Below are 17,644 nucleotides of genomic sequence, written 5' to 3'. Positions count from 1 at the left end.
TTGTAGCATCTAAATTTGTCTAAAAGGACAGAGACATGGCCACGGCCCAGCGATCCTTCATAACCTTGCAATGTATGTGGTACTGGTGTGCCTATTCTTACAATTGGTTTTTGAAGCTGTATTTCCACTTTATTTTGGCTCTGAAAAACATTCATAGCAGTACAGTACAGTCCCATCTGCACATCTCACCCTTTTTCTGCATGACTTGTGTGTGTCCAGATAAGAGGAAGTGCTCCGATAAAGAGTTCCGCTGCACTGATGGAAGTTGCATTGCAGAACACTGGTACTGTGATGGAGACACCGACTGCAAAGATGGAACCGATGAAGAGAATTGCCGTAAGTTGATTCTGAGCTTCCATCCATCCATCCGTCCATCCATGAAATCAAAGTCATAAAAATTTTCATAATGGTGGACTATGGAGAAAATGTTTTTTAGGTCAAATCTCTTCAATTATTCTAGATTTTCCTAAATCTTTTGTACTCATTGTATGCAATCCAGAACTCTGCATGTATAGTGTAGAACACAGATGCCAACCAAAAAAAGACATGAAATTCTTTGTTTTATTTATTGGAAATGGCTGTTCAGAGGGATTTTTGGACCATTTCAGGGTGCATGTGTGTGGGTGTGTAACTCGTGTTACATAATTTCTCTCTCCAGCATCTGACGTGATGACAGCCACATGCAGTGTTGAGGAGTTTCAGTGTGCATATGGCCGTTGCATTCTGGACATCTACCACTGTGATGGAGATGACGACTGCGGTGACTGGTCTGATGAGTCTGACTGTTGTGAGGATCATTCATTCCTTTGTTTGAAATGCCTCTTTTCTCTCTCTACTCACAATCATCAGAAATAATTCACACTTTTTCTTGTGAAAATTAAATACTTTTTAGCATACTTATTATGGAAATAATATACTTAAGTGCAAACTGAATGTAATATTTCCAGACACTTAATTAACCCTTCGCTGGGAGTTTGATTGACAGGCAATCTAACCAATCATAAAGCCAAATCCGCCGTTTTGTCCGACAAAGCAGTCAGTGGAGTTAGAATATCGTTGTTAGACTTGAACTTGAAAATTGGTGTGTACTGACGTCTTTCCGTGGTTGAAACAACATTCCTTCTGATGTTCATTCATGTTTATTTGATGCTATCAGTAACTAGTAGGAAGAGATGATCGAGATTGATTCACAAGCCGTTTGAACTGGGCCGCTACAGCAATCTGTCACGACACATTACAAAATGGTATTTATTGTTTAAATTTCTTTAAAAATTACAAAATTTGAAATTTGAGACTGTTTCATATCAAAAGTAACCTGCTCTGTCTATCTGTCAATGCGTTGTCAGTGTCCTCTTTGGTCCGCGATGTATATTTCACTGCGTGAGAACATGATGTGTGGCGCGAGAGCGGCATGGCTTGTCGGACGTAGCAACAATAACTAAAGGGGGCGGGTCTTTGCGAACAGTCAATTGCTTTAAATTTATATCAAATTCACCTAGCTGAATGTTAGAGTGCTTTCTAACCCACCTAAAGTAGGACTTAATACATCTTTATTTGTAATTTTAAATGTACTTCTTTAAAGTGTGACAAAAAATAATAATATACTGAAAAAAGAAAACATCAATATACATCATATTAATGTAGTGTTTGTTGTACATGGTTTAGTTTAAGTTGATATTAATGAAAAAAGTCACTCTAACAACAAATAATTGACAAAACAAATGTCATAAATTCAGATACATTTACAGTAATTGGAATTGTTTTAATCTAAAATATTTTAAATGAAACAACCCTTGTGAACAAGATAACCTATTTTTTTCTGAATGTGCACTTGTAGTGTACCTAAAATCTTAAAAGCATAATTTTAAAAACTGTACTTGCAGATAATATATTGAAACAAAAGGTCACTTTAAGTATACTTAAAAAGATTACACTTTCATGACTTCCTTAACACATTTAAGTACACTTTTAAAAAGTGTACTTTGTAGTAATGTCAAATTAAAAGTTTTACTTAAAAGTACATTTTAAATCATTGTTTTAATAATCTTTTGTTGCGCTGTAAAGAAGTACACTTATTTTGATGTTGATTAAATACTAAGGCACATGCAAAGTACTTGATTATAATTTTGACTGTAGTGTGTTATTTTGACTATTTTAAATGTACTAAATTGCAACTTCATCATTAAAAATGTGTAGTTTTAAAAATATTTAAATACATGACATACAAGTTTCAATAATTTTTATGGGAGTCGAGTTTTATGGATGTATGTATATCTGATTTGGTGTGTGTTTGTGTTGTGTGTGAACGCAGCCTCCCACCAACCGTGCCGTTCTGCAGAGTTCATGTGCAGCAGTGGCATGTGTATAAATGCAGGCTGGAGGTGTGATGGAGAATACGATTGCGACGACCAATCAGATGAAAAGAACTGCAGTGAGTAACTGTTTTATTGTCGTGTGTGTGTGTGTGTGTGTGTGTGTGTGTGTGTGTGTGTGTGTGTGTGTGTGTGTGTGTGTGTGTGTGTGTATTTCACATCTGTCACATACCTCTTTCTCACCGTCAGGCACATCAATGTGCATGGCTGATCAGTTTCGCTGTATGTCTGGTCGATGTGTGCGGTTGTCATGGCGCTGTGATGGAGAAAATGACTGTTCTGATGGCAGTGATGAGGAAGGCTGTGAAAAGACAGGTGAGGAATATAAAAGCCAGCACATTCTTTTTACCTCTTAAAAGCAGAGTATATAAGTTCTGTCGCTAGAGGTTTCTTAAGTCCCCGATATACTCATGGCAAAGTTCTTTGTTTTAAACAAAAAATTCGAAATACGTGAGCAGCGATATACTGTTATCGAACATCTGACGCCCACACTGCCGAGAGCAGTGAATAAGTAAATGAATAAGTATAAGTGAAAAAGTAAATATGTTTTTGAGAATTTGTACTCATACAGGTCAGTTTATTTGACAAATTAAAATTGTGGGGTAACGCAGCACTGTTTTACTTGGTCAAAACAAAATACTAAAAATACATTTGAGTGTGTTAAAGGTCATGTTATAACGTTACTCTAAAAGCTACAACTAAAAGTAATGAGTACACATTTTGTTAAAATGGGTTAAAATTGACCAAAAGTTAAGGATTAAACTTTCACACACTGTGCATAGTTTTGGTTTCTGAAATGGTCTACACAGATATCTTGACAATGTGCACAAAAAGCATTCATATTTTCTAATATCTGCTTAATTACCTTTGCTGCATTACTTGCCTTTTTATTGTCTTATTCTGTTTCTTTTTTACATTCCCCTTGTTTTTAGAAACTCCTCCATGTGCATCGGATCAGTTCCTGTGTGAGAATGGCCGCTGTATTGGCCAGCGTAAGGTTTGTAATGACATCAAAGACTGTGAAGATGGATCTGATGAACATCCATACCAGGACTGCCGTGAGTCTACAAAATGCATCTTTGCATGCAGATAGACAAGTGCATGTGAAATCTTACATAAGACAAATAGTGGTAGTTCCTCTGAAAATACCACATTCCCTCTTCTTTGTTAACATTCAAATGTTCGTCTCTGTGTGTTTATAGGCTCCAAGTCAAGTGAAGAAACTTGTAATGTTAACAATGGAGGTTGCTCACAGAAATGCCAGATGTCTCGAGGTCTGGTGCAGTGCACTTGTCACACCGGCTACACATTAACACAGGATGGGAAGACGTGCAGAGGTGAGCTATAGACAAGGGGGAAAAAAACAAAGGAAAGTTAAATGAGAAGACAGCAGAAAAGAAAGTTAAATAGCAAGGGTATGTAAACTTTTGAACAGGATTATGTGTTAAATTCTTAGGGTATAGGTAAATATCTAATATATATTTTTTGTCTCATATATTTATAGACTGATTTATAATATAAATTATGCACTTGTATTTGTACAGTTTGTAAACATTAATTTTGATAGATTTCTCCAAGTGTCTTGGAGATGTTGCCACAGTTCTAATAGATGTAGTCTGTCTCAGTATTTTCTGTTTCTTCATCTAATCCTAGACAGACTGGATGACAGTGAGATCAGATCTCACCGTCTGTTGTCGAACTACAAAAATCTCACTTGACTATTACAATTATTGGCATAAGAACAATGTTTGGCACAAATGTTTGGCACACTAAAGAAAAAGATGATACCCTTGTGAAAAAGAAGTGTAGTTTAGCATACTTTTTAAAAAGAGTACTCAAGGGAATAATATACTTGAGAATATACTTAAGAGCAAACTAAATGTAATGTTTTTGGAGACTTAATTGCATGTTACTTGCAATTAAATGAAAATGTATTATAGTTAAAATTTATATTAAATGAAGTTAGTTGAACTTATAAAGTGTTTTTTCACCCGCTTAAGTAGGACTTAAGCTTTATATGTAATTAAATAATTCTTCTGTTTTTAATATATTTTTAAAGTGTACTTCTGAATGAACTGACAAGCATTCATGGTAAACGAAAATATACCTTAATTTTTTTTTTTTTTTTTTTTTTTTGAAGCGTGTATGTAGTCCACTTGTAGTAAACTTTCAAAAACTGTATAATTAAGAAGTTACATGTAAAGATGTGCTTAAGGCCTACTTATTGGGTCAAAAAAGCACTCTAAAGTTCATGTGTTCAAATATATTTGTAATTAAACATTTGTAATGATAAAGTTGCAATTTAGTACAAATTTTTCAATTACACTTTAAAAGTGTACTACTTAAGTGTGTTAAGAAACGAAGTCATGAAAGTGTACTCTCTTTAAGTATACTTAAGTATCCTTTTATTTTATTAATATTATATTACCTGCAAGTACATAGTTTTTTCTTATTGTTTTCTTCAAAATTTACTTTTTAAAGATTTAAAGATTGAAGATTTGATTTCTGACAAAGTCAAGTAACCTTTATTTATATAGTGCTTTATACAGGGCTTGACATTAACACCCAACAACCCGCCAAATGCGGGTGGATTTCAGCAGTGGTGTGTAACACAGTCACTCCTACTAGCCACTTTGGTGGGTTGAATTTTATACATTTTTTCAATTATAGTTTTTAAAAATGCATCTGAAATAAAGTTCAATGTAGTGATATGTCAAATAAAGCAATAAGCCCCGTGAAGCAAGGTCAGCTGTATGTTTTCGGGATTTTTACAACGGCTTCGAACACGGCTCAACCAATTAGAATCAAGGGCTGGAACTATCCGTTTTATAAATATTGATTTTCCAATACATATCGATACTGAAATATCTGAAACCTTCCAATACTAATTTTCCACAGACCACAGAATACATACACAATACCAGCTGCGCTTTCTCGCTCTTTCATCTCTCCAACAGCGAGTTGACAAAAAACCTGCCTCCCCACACTCACTCATTTCATTTGCTCCAGATGAATATTGTTGCTGTTACAGGGCTTAAATTTCGGTGTGGGATTGCACATATTGCGCATAATTTTGCTTATTCCCACAGATTTTGTGCTCACACCCAAAGTGCGCAAACATAAAGCCGCTTCTCAGTACTAAATTGAATTCTTTTTCGATGCTTATTGCGCTTAAACAGTCAAATACACACACAATAATATCAAAATGCCAGTCTTGGCGAGTATTCACTTAAATACTGTCAGTTATGTTTTAAGTGAATGTAAAACAGTTGAGAAAGAAAACGCATGTGTAATAGTATAATAGATCCGTGCGTCAGGTCTTAAAGTGACAGCAGCCTAATATACCTGCTGCCAAATAATGAGATAATATTAAAAATATCTATATGGCAGGTTTTCCCATGGTATCAATGTCAAAATTGTAGCCAGTGAAAATGCTGAGTGACTAGCAACTTTAGAAAATCACTAGCCACAGTGGCTGGTGAGCAAAAAAAGTTAATGTCAAGCCCTGGCTGTATACAATATAGATAGTTTCAAAGCAGCTTTACACCATTTCCTAACCAGACGCGATGCGATAAGATTCCAGCGATAAACACTTTGACTGTCCACACTAGATGCGACGCAACAATGAGAAGCGATAAAATCAAACAAAAACCACAGCCAATCAGAAGAGAGTGTGGGCGGGCTCTCTCAGCAAGAGCACAGCAGACACAATGAAATGGGCAAGTACATAGTAAAATTCATAAATATTACACAATTTCAACATTGTTTAAAGTACATACGGAGTGACTGAACCAATCTTTGTCATAGAATACACTTGTTTGTTCTCATTGAGTTGACAGTTTGAACGTTCTTGTGCCCATTTATTTATTTTCAAGATCTGAGGTGAATTAGCCAGTGTTGTTTTCATTACAGCTAAAAAGCTGGGAACACAGGACGATATTCAAACTCACATTAGACGCTTTTAACATTAAATAAAGCACATAAACAGTACCTGATATTATCATTGGCATACATTGTGTTTCTGTTCCAGCCACGACGTCGCAGAGAAATAGAAACCGTTTCTAAAATAGAATATTCGCGTGTCGCCGTCGCGGCTGGTTAGGACAAAATCTCAGATTATTATGGGACAATATCACTTCACTTCATTTATTTATGTCCCCGAAGGGCAACGTTTTGCAGCAAGGCCAGCATACAAACAAAACAATTTATAAAATACATTAGAAACACCATTTAAAAAAAAAAAATACCACCATTAAAAAATAGCATACAATCCACGACAACCACTGCCACAGACAACCTAATACACCCTGCTCCACCCATACCCAAATTTAACAGAGAAATAGCAGTGGGAATGAATGAGTGTCTGTACCTGTTACTCCTAACAGAGAAGAAACTGAACCGAGATCCTGAGGGCAAAAGCTGTAACTCAGAATAAAGAGGGTGGGAACAAACTGTTAAAATAGATCAAGCTTTCCTCACTACCTGACCATTATACAGTTTGGTAGAGTGACTCTGCTGGACACCTAAAACCTTGCTGCTGGCATTAACTATTTTTAAAAGAGCAGTTTTCCCTTCACACTAAGACTGCCATACCAGCATAACATTGAGAATTTTAAAACCGACTCGATAAAAGATTTATAAAACAAAGTCATCAGGGATCTTTCAAAATTAAACTTGACAATCTCCGGAGACACGACAGGCGTTGCTGTCCCTTCTTACAAATCAACTCTGTATTGGAATTAAAATTCCGCTTATTATCACTGAGCTTAAAATTCAGCTCAGTACAATATCAGCTGAGCAAAATTTGCTCTTATTACAGCTCATTTGGATCTTTAAGTGGAGAAATCCAGGGATGTTTCTGGCTACTTTGCTCACTGTATCGTTAGAAATTGTTGTAAGTTCTAAACTGTACAGTCTTGCAGTCAATCTCTCTGTGCTTGAATCATCATGTAACTATACCTAAAGGGGAAAATAACTAGAACATTTTATTCATATTATGTATTTCATCCTCTCTAATCTTTCCTGCTTGTGTGTCTGAACCCAGATGTGGATGAGTGCGCGGATGAAGGTTATTGTAGTCAACGCTGTACCAACATAGAAGGAGGATTCCACTGCTGGTGTGTTCAAGGTTATGAGCTTCGGCCTGATAAACGCAGTTGCAAGGCTTTGGGTGAGGTTGAGTATTTATTATAAAAGCAGCAAAGCATTGGTTGTTTGGAATGCAGATGTCCATTTTAATAGCAACTTTCATGTTTTCTATTCCCAGGTCCAGAGCCGGTTTTGTTGTTTGCCAATCGGATTGACATCCGACAGGTTCTACCGCACCGCGCGGAGTACACATTGTTACTCAATAATCTGGAAAATGCCATTGCGTTGGACTTTCATCATAGCAAAGAGCTAGTATTCTGGTCAGATGTCACACTGGACCGTATCATGAGAGCCAGCCTCAACGGTAGCAATGTGGAGGAGGTCGTGTCCACGGGTCTTGAGAGCCCAGGTGAGCAGTAAATATTTTATCATTTTCACAATGTATTCCTCATATGCACTGCTGTCATTTTAGGACTCTTGCTTGCTTTTCACTATAGTCCACACTGCAAAAAGTAATAACCTGCAGCTGTTACTTTAAAGAGCTATTTCGATCTGATTTAACCCATATAATGTAGTTTTGGTGGTATAAATTAATGTTTTTACTGAAGGTTGATTCAGCCACATTACATTGTATTTTTGACTTGAATAAAATCAGTTAATTTAATGTTACCAATTTTTTCAGTGCACAACTATTACCACAACTTAATTAAATGGATGGTTATATGTTAAAATTCTAATTTATTTATTTAATTAAACCTTTTAAGTTCCAAACATTATTTTGATAATAATGTTGATTATTATTACACCAGCTTAATATTGTCATTTAAACCAAAAATTCTTCTTTATTTTTATTTATTTATTTTTTTAATGAAGTTGCATGAACTCAATTCAAATTGTCTTGATAACTTCCTAAATTGGGTAGTGGATTTCTAGTTTCCAGCATGCTTTGCATAAGACTGGATAAGGAGAATAAATGTTGAAATTAATTATGTTTTTTAGTAAAAGGGAAAGTCATGTTAGTGTTTAATGCAGTTGTATTTGACATTTAAAATTGTTTTTACATTGAAGTTTGTGGTTATTGTGCTTAATAATAGATCTTGTGGTGGTGGTTATGGTTATGGGTGGTGACATGAAAGTATAAATCTGGACAAGTAATGTCTTACTCATTAAAATTACATACTAACTAAGTTACATTTAGCATGTGCTATGCTATGGTTCCAATTCAAACTCAATTAGTTGGAACAACTTAATTTTTTTTGAGTATTCAATTTAAAAAAATCTTTAAGCTACAAATAATTAAGTTCCTTTTGGTTTGTTGATAGAACACCATTTCATTAGAAGTTATCATAACTCAAAATAGATTGATCTAAACTGTTGCGTTAATTTTTAATTTTTTTTATTTTATACAGTGTACACTGTAGGGGTGTACAATTAATCGAAAAAATAATGAAAAATTTAAAGATGTAGCAAAACTCAAATGCTCCCATTACACTCAACAAGATATAAATTGAGATTTATTTTGCGGTGTAGACAGCTGCATTGATTATAATGAGACTGCAGATACTAAACTGCAGCTACATTAAATTGTCTAAAGCAGTTAGTGACAATTTCATTGATTGATAATGGAAGCATTCCAGTATAATGTTGCTTGCTTTGTGTATAATTTGTTCAAAATATGAATAAAAGTTTTGTTCTTCATGTTGCTTAGAGAACCAATGTGAGATTTGACAGTTTAGGGAATGTCTTTTCTCAAGGAAAAGAAGAAATAATACATACCATTTGAATAATAGTTACATATAGATAACTTTTTTTTATTATTATTCTGCTATCGTAGGTGGTCTGGCCATAGACTGGATTCATAATAAGCTGTACTGGACTGACTCAGGAACATCTCGTATTGAAGTGTCCAATCTGGACGGCACACACCGTAAAGTGCTTTTATGGCAGAGAATGGAGAAACCCCGTGCCATTGCTCTGCACCCCATCGAAGGGTAAATATTCAGACCGTTGTTTAATAACATATACTGTAAAATGCAATTTGCAAATAATGCTGGATCCTTCAAAAGGATATTCATTACAAGCTTTGCACAATAAATACGCAAATGTTTCTTAACACACTTAAAGGGATAGTTCACCCAAAAATGAAAATTCTGTCATCATTTGCTCCACCTCAAGTTGTTCCAAACCTGTATAAATTTCTTGAGGTGGAGCAAATGATGACAGAATTTTCATATTTGGGTGAACTATCCCTTTAAGGACACTTTTAAAAATGCTATTTGTAATAATGTCAAATGAAAAGTTTTGCATTGAAGTACATTTTAAATCATTTCATTTTAATTATCTTTTGTTGTGCTTTAAAGAAGTACAATTATTTTGAAGTGTTGAATAACATACTACATACTGAAGTACTTGATTCTAATTTTAACTGTAGTTTTACTCAATATTACATTATTTTGAAGTTAATCTGTTTTAGATGTACTAAATTGTAACTTCATTACATACAAGTTTCATACAAGAGACAAGTTTCAATAGAAATGATTTTAGTATATTTTAGGTTACCATAAATGCTTGTCAGAACATTTAACCGTAAACTTTAACCATATCTCAAAGACAATAGAAGTAATACATTACATAGAAATTAAAGATGCACATATTAAATTACAAATAAATTTCTACTTAAGTGGGTCAAAAAACGTTCTAATGTTCAGTTAATTGCATTTAATATGAATGTAAACTTTAACCCATTTCTATTTAATTGCAAATAACATGCAGTTAAGAGTCTAAAAATGTATTATGTTTTACTTCTTAAAAGTCCTCTAAAGTTTCCCTCTTTTTCACAAGGAACATCAGACTCTTTCCTCATGCTGAGACTCCTTTAATTTATGTGTTTAAATGCTGTACATTTATTATTTTGTATACTGAAAACAGTCACTGCCTCTTTGTTCGTTTGCATGGGGAAAAATCCCCTCTTGTGACCAGAAGTTGTTGTTCTGTAATAAGCAATGATAAACAGAGCATGAAACCATTCTGGTGACTTCTGGCTAAACTTCATAACTCAATTTGCTTCTAATCACAAAGGCTGTGCAAAAAGTTTTATTCAGGGATTGTCACAAGGCTTGAGTTGCAGCCGACGCTCATCATGGCTCTTTGTCATGGAGGACAAAGGGGTTTATGAAATCTGGCTTGAATTCTCGCTCTCCAATGAGATTTAGCCCTTGTTTTCGACAGGCTTTGCGTCCACTGATTCTCACACACAGATGCATGTAGATCTTGCTGTATGTGAGAAAAGCCAAAGCATTGCATTATTTTTCTGAAGGATAAAATGCATGATGGAAAGTGTAAGAAAAGAAAAAGGAATCAATAAAGGATAAGGATTATTTGTAGGGCAACATTTATTAGAATTTGTTTCAGTCCTTACTAAAAAAAAATTGCTCATGTTTTAAAAACCAGCCCCAAACAAAACTCTGAGTATCTTTTATAGATTTGGTGCCACCAACCTGGAAAACTTTGGCAAATCCAGTAACTAGTTCTTCTTCAAAAGCGCTTTGTAAACACAACCTCATGGTAAAAACCTATGCACAGTAATTCCTGTAAATTGCATTAAGTCAAAATTGAGTTGGAAAAAGATGTTTCCAATGTTATGCCATTATCAAAAGGACATTTATTGTTTGCTTCATTGAGTCCTAACTGCATATTATTACATTAAGATACAACTACGTTTCTAACATCACTCTAACATGCTCTGTCTTTAGGAAGATTTACTGGACTGACTGGGGAAATATGCCACGCATTGAATATGCCAACATGGATGGTTCTAATCGGAAAATAATTGCTGATACACACCTATTCTGGCCTAATGGACTTACCATTGACTATGCCAGTCACCGTATGTACTGGGTGGATGCCAAACACCATGTCATTGAAAGAGCTGACCTGGATGGGAAGAATAGAAAAGCTGTCATTAGCCAAGGTAAAAAAAAAAAAAATTCTTTACCTTTTATTCTTTTACAGATGCTTTTATATATTGCATATAGACTGGTAAAATGTAGGTCATGGTTTCACAATTAATATTGTATATGTATGTTTTTGAAAGAAGTCTCTTATGCTCACCAAGGCTGCATTTACTGGATCCAAAAATTGAGATATTACAATTTAAAATAGCTGTTTTCTATGTGAATATATTGTAATATTAAATATGTAATGCAAAGCTGAATTTTCAGCATCATTACTCCAGACTTCAGTGTCATGTGATCCTTCAGAAATCATTATGATATGCTGATTTTCTGCTTCAGAAACATTTCTTATTATTATCAGTGTTTTGCTGCTTCATATTTTTGAGGAAACTATGAAACATTTTTTTCTGGATTCTTTGATTAATTGAAAGTTCAAAAGAACATCTTTTGTAACATTATAAGTGTCTTTACTGTCACTTTTGATCAATTTTAATGAATCCTTGCTGAGTAACATTTTTTTATTATTTTTTTTTTTATATATATATAAATCATAATTACCCCAATCCTTTGAATGGTAGTGTATCATGGTTTCCACAGAAAAAAAATATTAAGCAGCACAACTGTTTTCAACATTGGTGATAAGAACCATTATTAATAATTAAGCACCAATAAAAATGAATAATAAATCAGATGATTTCTGAAGGATCATGTGACACTGAAGATTGGAGTAATAATGCAGAAAATTCAGCTTTGCATCACAGGAATAAAATGTGTTTCAAAATATATTCAAATGGAAAACATTTTAGTGTGATTTAATATTGCATTAACTAGGTCTGTTAGTTTGATTTCACAAAAATCAGACTGGTATGATTCAAGACTAAACCACTTACTTGGCATAGTCTGATGAAAGTTTTCTGATTAAACTGCATCTTATGTTCATCATATGGACATGATTTTAAAACGCACTTTTCTACAACAAAACATTAATTCTATTGTCAGTTCAATGTTTTAACAGCTGGAAAGGTTTACAGACTTGGTTAAACTTGGTTAGGCTGCTGTGCTTTTTTATTGAGTATTCTGTTCATTTGAGGATAAGCGGTGTCTTGTAGATAAATTCAGATGTCTCTCTGATGTGTGATAGAGTGCAATCCATGTTCCCTCTAAATGGCACACTAGAAAGGAAAACTAAGCCTCGGGGTTTGCAGGAACAAAATACCTGTGCACCTGGGAAAGGTGGGGGAATATTTAGACCTGAAAACCGAGCTCTAAAAAAAATTCAGTGCAGATTTGCTTACTGTGGTCATCAATGACAGATTTACTAGGGAGGGAGGCACCAGCATTATAAAAAAAATCTGAGTGCACACACACTGAGAAAAGATATGCTGACTGGAAAAACAAGATCAAAAGTGAATGATGATTGAGATGACAAGAGAAAGGTACCAGCAAGGAGGGACAGCAGATGGCAGCGGACCTGGAAACAAAAGAAAAAAGAGATGGAAAAGGCAAACAAACCTTCTAACTCAAACCTGTCCTTGCTTCTCTACAAAGATAAAGATCACAAAACAACCCCACGCTGTGTGTGTACACCTGGAGAAGGGTGAAAGGTGCAGAAAAGGAGGGAGATACAGGCAGGGCGCATTACACGCCTATAGTTTGGCAGAGTGCCAAGTGTAAAGAATAAGCTAGAAGAGCACACAAGTTTGAGCAGAAAAGAAGAGAAATAACAGAAAAAATAGGAGGTTATAATAAGTATTTTGAAATAGGAGGTTTTAAGTGCCTTTTGTTAATGGTGGAAGAGGTCTTTAGCTGTAGATTTAGGTGGGGATGGTAGGGACAACTTTTTGGCTGCCATCTCCGATTGACTATTGCTCGAATGGAAGGATTTTCTAATCCTGGATGGATGGAAAGTAGCTAATTAGTAGTTTGAAAATTGTTTACCTCATCTTCTTTGAATTCAAAGTTTAAAGTACACCAGATTGCCGTCATGTCTAATTTTATTCCACATTCTCAATAAACTCTTGTGAAAAAGAAGTACAGTTTAACATACTTATTACAGAAATTATATACTTACTTACGTGTGTGATGTTTTCAGACACTTAAATGCATGTTAATTACAATTAAATGAAAATGTATTGGAGTTTAAAATTAGTTTAAATTATATGCAATCAGCTCAACTTTAGTGTTTTTTGACCCGCTTAAGTACATCTTTATATGTAATTTTATAATTACTTATATTGTGTTTGAAATATGCTTAAAGTTTACGGTAACACTTTATTTTAGGGTCTTTTAACTAGTTGCTTATTAGCATTCATATTACTAGAATATTGACTATTTATTAGTACTTATTAAGCACATATTAATGCCTTATTCTGCACAACCTTATTCAACATTATTAATCCTACCCAATACCTAAACTTAACAACTACCTTACTAACTATTAATAAGCAGTAAATTAGGAGTTTATTGAGGGGAAAAGTCATAGTTAATAGTTTGTGTTCCCAATACTAAAGTGTTACCAAGTGTAATGCCGAATATACTGTCAAGCATTTATGCTAAACTAAAATATATTTTAGTGTCTTTTTTATTGAAACTTGTATGTCTTGTATTTATATTTGTAATCACATATTTGTAATGAAGTTGCAGTTTAGTACGTTTAAAATAAATTAACTTTAGATGTAATATCAAGTAACACAATACAGTTAAAGTTTGAATCAAGTACTTTACATGTGCTCTAGTATGTTAATCAACACAAGTTTAAGTATATTTCTTTAAAACATGACAAAAGATTATTAAAACATGATGTAAAATGCACTTTAAAGTAAAAATTGATTGATTTTGACGTTATATGTAACGAAGTCACAAGTGTGTTTATAGAGTATTTTACAACAGCTTAGAACATAGCTCAGCCGATTGTAATCAAGGACTGGAACTGAGTTATAATAAGTACCTTAGAGCATTTGTGAGCCAATCAGAATCAAGAATTCTTGATATAAATACAAATATCTTGTTTGAGAGAGAGAGAAAGAGAAAGAGAGAGAAAGAAAGAAAGAAAGAAAGAGAAAAAGAGAGTAAGAGAGAGGGAGAGATCAAGAGAGATCTTGTGATGCTCTTCACATTATTTACCCCTGGGCCAGATCTGACCTGAACGTAGAAAGTGTAGACAAAAAGCTTGACATTCTATAAAGCCTACAAGTTTTTTTTTCTTTGATTTCTTTTTTTTTTTTTTTTTTTTTAAACATCATTGTAGTGGAGAACTCTGAAATAATTTGACCAAACATAACACTTTAGCTTGATTTTCACTCATAAACATAACAGGAGGATTATAAATCATCTGAGTTGATTACTGGAAGACAGTCCACTTTCTGTAACACTTGGGTCTTGAGTTTTGGTGTGCAGTCGTTAATTATTGTTTAACAATAATTAACAACAGCAGTCCACTCATAATTCTAAACTCTCAACCCTCTTTCCGTCTTCCAGGTCTTCCACATCCTTTTGCCATCACAGTGTTTGAAGACAGTCTATACTGGACCGACTGGCACACCAAGAGTATCAACAGTGCAAACAAGTTTACTGGCAAGAACCAAGAGGTCATCCGGAACAAGCTGCATTTTCCCATGGACATCCACACACTGCACCCGCAGAGGCAACCTGCAGGTCAACTAAACAGAAGTCCTTATTACTTGTAGTATAGTAGACAATGATTATAGTGTACAAACACAAATCATATTAAAGTAAATGCAACATAGGCTCATTTGGGAAAAATGTACCTGTACCTACATTTTTGTAAAGTCCAAAAACGTACCTACAGCATACATACAATTCACTACAGTTTTCAGCTGAAATGAACAGTAGTGTCTGTAAAACCCCAAGAACTTTTATTCCTTTTCACACAAATTATGATTACAGGGGAAGATTGTCAATTAATAAAGACTTATTTTCATCCGGTTTCTTGCACAGTACTGTATTATGACCTCAAAACCGTTTTATCATAGCACATGATTTGTAAATTAATATATTGTGACATTTGCATCACATAACAAGCTCAATATTTAAGGCTTATGTGTAGTAGTAAACTTGCTCAGTAGCTCACCTGGTACAGCATTGCAGTTGTGATGAGGAGGGCTTGGGTAAGAGTACCGTGAAACACAACTCACAATAAAAGAGCTCAAAGACTTGTAGAATCAAACTAAATTGGCATGGTTAATGCCTTTTTTTTTTAATGTGCCGTTCACATCTGTTAACACTATCGGTTAGGGTTTGGTGTAGGTGGTAAGTTATTTTTAAATGCAATAGAGCATTAACCTTTTAGCACCACTCACCAGACATTTCATTAGTAAACTGCCGCGATACATACATAATCCAGCATAATAAAAACATTGCCAGATTCATGTTTATCTGTTTTGGACGAAACTTCATTCATTCAAATAAAACTTGGACATTTCATTTTGAAAGTGTCGTGAAACTTGCATGAAGCAACATGTTATTTTGCAGAAATGTCACAACTGTGACGTTTTTCCAATGATTCTGGGTTGAGTAAATAATATTCATTTTAAAAACGTTATTATTTTTTTCTTGTAAATTTTAGGAGGGAGAAATCGCTGTGGGAGCAATAATGGGGGCTGCAGTCACCTGTGTCTTCCAAGCAATAAGACCTACACCTGTACATGTCCTACAGGCTTTAAAAAGGTGGACAACTATACCTGTGCCCAAAGTAAGTACTTCTTGTTTTAGTTATTTATCCTTATTCATGCTACAACATAAGCCCTTTACCTTAAGGGGACAGTTATGTGAGAAGTGCAATACAAACTTTCAGAAAGTGATTGTGTGCATCATTGTGTTGATACCATGAGGAGCCTCTCACTCACTGACAGCAGGGTTTTAAAGGGATTACAAGAAGAGAGGTTTAATGTAGTCTAACAGATGCGTTCTGGGTAATTGACAGAAACTTAATTATACATTCAGTAGATAACATGATGCATTCAGAAGTTCTCTCAACTATTGTCTTAGTAATACATAATTTCTGTAATAATTGTAAAAGTAAGTACTTTTTTGTTCATTTGAATTTGTCCGTTCAGTAAGTGCAAAATGCTCATTTAGCCAATACAGGGCTCAACGCTAAGGATTTTTCTGCTGGCCCGGGCGGGCCAGAGGTTCTGATTTTTACTTGCCCTGGCAAAATCTTCACTGGCCCCACAATAAAAAAATAATAAAGAAAAGAAAATAGGCCTGTAAAATAAGCCAAGTTATTGCTTTCGTTGTTTTTGACCTATGTAACCTTACGATACCAACATTTTAGATACCAGTGAAATTTCATAATTCTCAATTCCAATTTACGATCACAGCAAAAACTAATACTAGCCTAACTGTTATAATGTTCGAACATTAAAGTCAAGTAAACAGTCAATAAAATAAGAATAAACAAATTTCAAGCAATATCACAAATAAATACAAGAGAACAAAGATGCAAATTAAACACTTTACAGTAGTTGTGACAACTGTGTTACTGTATGAAGTAAATTATGTATGAAGCTACATAAGTTATTTAGTTAAGAGAAGTGAGTGATTATCTCTTTTTCTTTTGTTGTTTGACTAACAATATTGAAACAGAAGGTGTATGATTCTGCTGTCACTTTAACACCTAATAATGTCACCTTATATTGACACACATCCGATTTTTTCTTCACTTAAAGGTGCAGTAAGCGATTTCTGAAAAATGCTGTTTATATTTGAAATCACCAAAAACAAACACGTCCCTACCCAAAAGGATCACACCCTTTCTTGATATCTCCGCCCCCAAATTCACAAACACCCTATGCAACACAGGCACCTCCCCCCAATGAGTGTATACGCCCCTCACTGCTGATTGGCTACAAGTGTGTTTTGGCGCTCGGTCCGATCCACTTTCAACAGGGTTTCTCAGAAATTGCTTACTGCATTTTTAAGTCCGTTTACTTGGATACTCATCAAAATGGGCATTTTGACATAATTTTGTGTGTATTTGTTCAAGACGACGTGGAAGATAACTCAATTCGATACTCGTGTGCTGTCTTAGAGGCGACTTTCTGTGTGCACACTTCAGGTGTGTGTGCGCACAGAAACTATCTATTACAGCGCGCCAGTACCGCACTGAGTTCTCTTTCACAGCGTCTTGTGCTTGAATAGCTTAAAAACACATGAAAAAATTAAAAACTTTCTTGAGGAAGCACCCCTGACCTGATCATTCAGATAGGT

The 17,644-nt window shown here is 34.6% G+C and overlaps 1 protein-coding gene across 4 annotated transcripts in view; it reads left to right on the top strand.

Moving 5' to 3' along the window:
- Positions 1–17,644, top strand: part of lrp4 (low density lipoprotein receptor-related protein 4) — a 115,474-nt gene that overhangs the window by 65,385 nt on the left and 32,445 nt on the right. For all 4 annotated transcript variants that reach the window (XR_007930922.1, XM_051900355.1, XM_051900356.1 and 1 more), the window contains exons 5-16: positions 220–336; positions 659–787; positions 2,312–2,431; positions 2,562–2,687; positions 3,305–3,430; positions 3,575–3,709; positions 7,417–7,542; positions 7,639–7,869; positions 9,295–9,451; positions 11,213–11,430; positions 14,891–15,067; positions 15,999–16,124. Coding sequence is in view for 3 of the 4 variants with exons in the window: in XM_051900355.1 (XP_051756315.1) it covers positions 220–336; positions 659–787; positions 2,312–2,431; positions 2,562–2,687; positions 3,305–3,430; positions 3,575–3,709; positions 7,417–7,542; positions 7,639–7,869; positions 9,295–9,451; positions 11,213–11,430; positions 14,891–15,067; positions 15,999–16,124 (1,788 nt within the window). In the remaining variant the exon portion in view is untranslated. The remainder of the gene's footprint in view (positions 1–219; positions 337–658; positions 788–2,311; positions 2,432–2,561; positions 2,688–3,304; positions 3,431–3,574; positions 3,710–7,416; positions 7,543–7,638; positions 7,870–9,294; positions 9,452–11,212; positions 11,431–14,890; positions 15,068–15,998; positions 16,125–17,644) is intronic.

Source organism: Ctenopharyngodon idella, chromosome 7 (assembly GCF_019924925.1).
Source record: "Ctenopharyngodon idella isolate HZGC_01 chromosome 7, HZGC01, whole genome shotgun sequence".
Lineage (NCBI taxonomy): Eukaryota > Metazoa > Chordata > Actinopteri > Cypriniformes > Xenocyprididae > Ctenopharyngodon > Ctenopharyngodon idella.
This window is presented reverse-complemented; position numbering and strand designations above follow the sequence as displayed.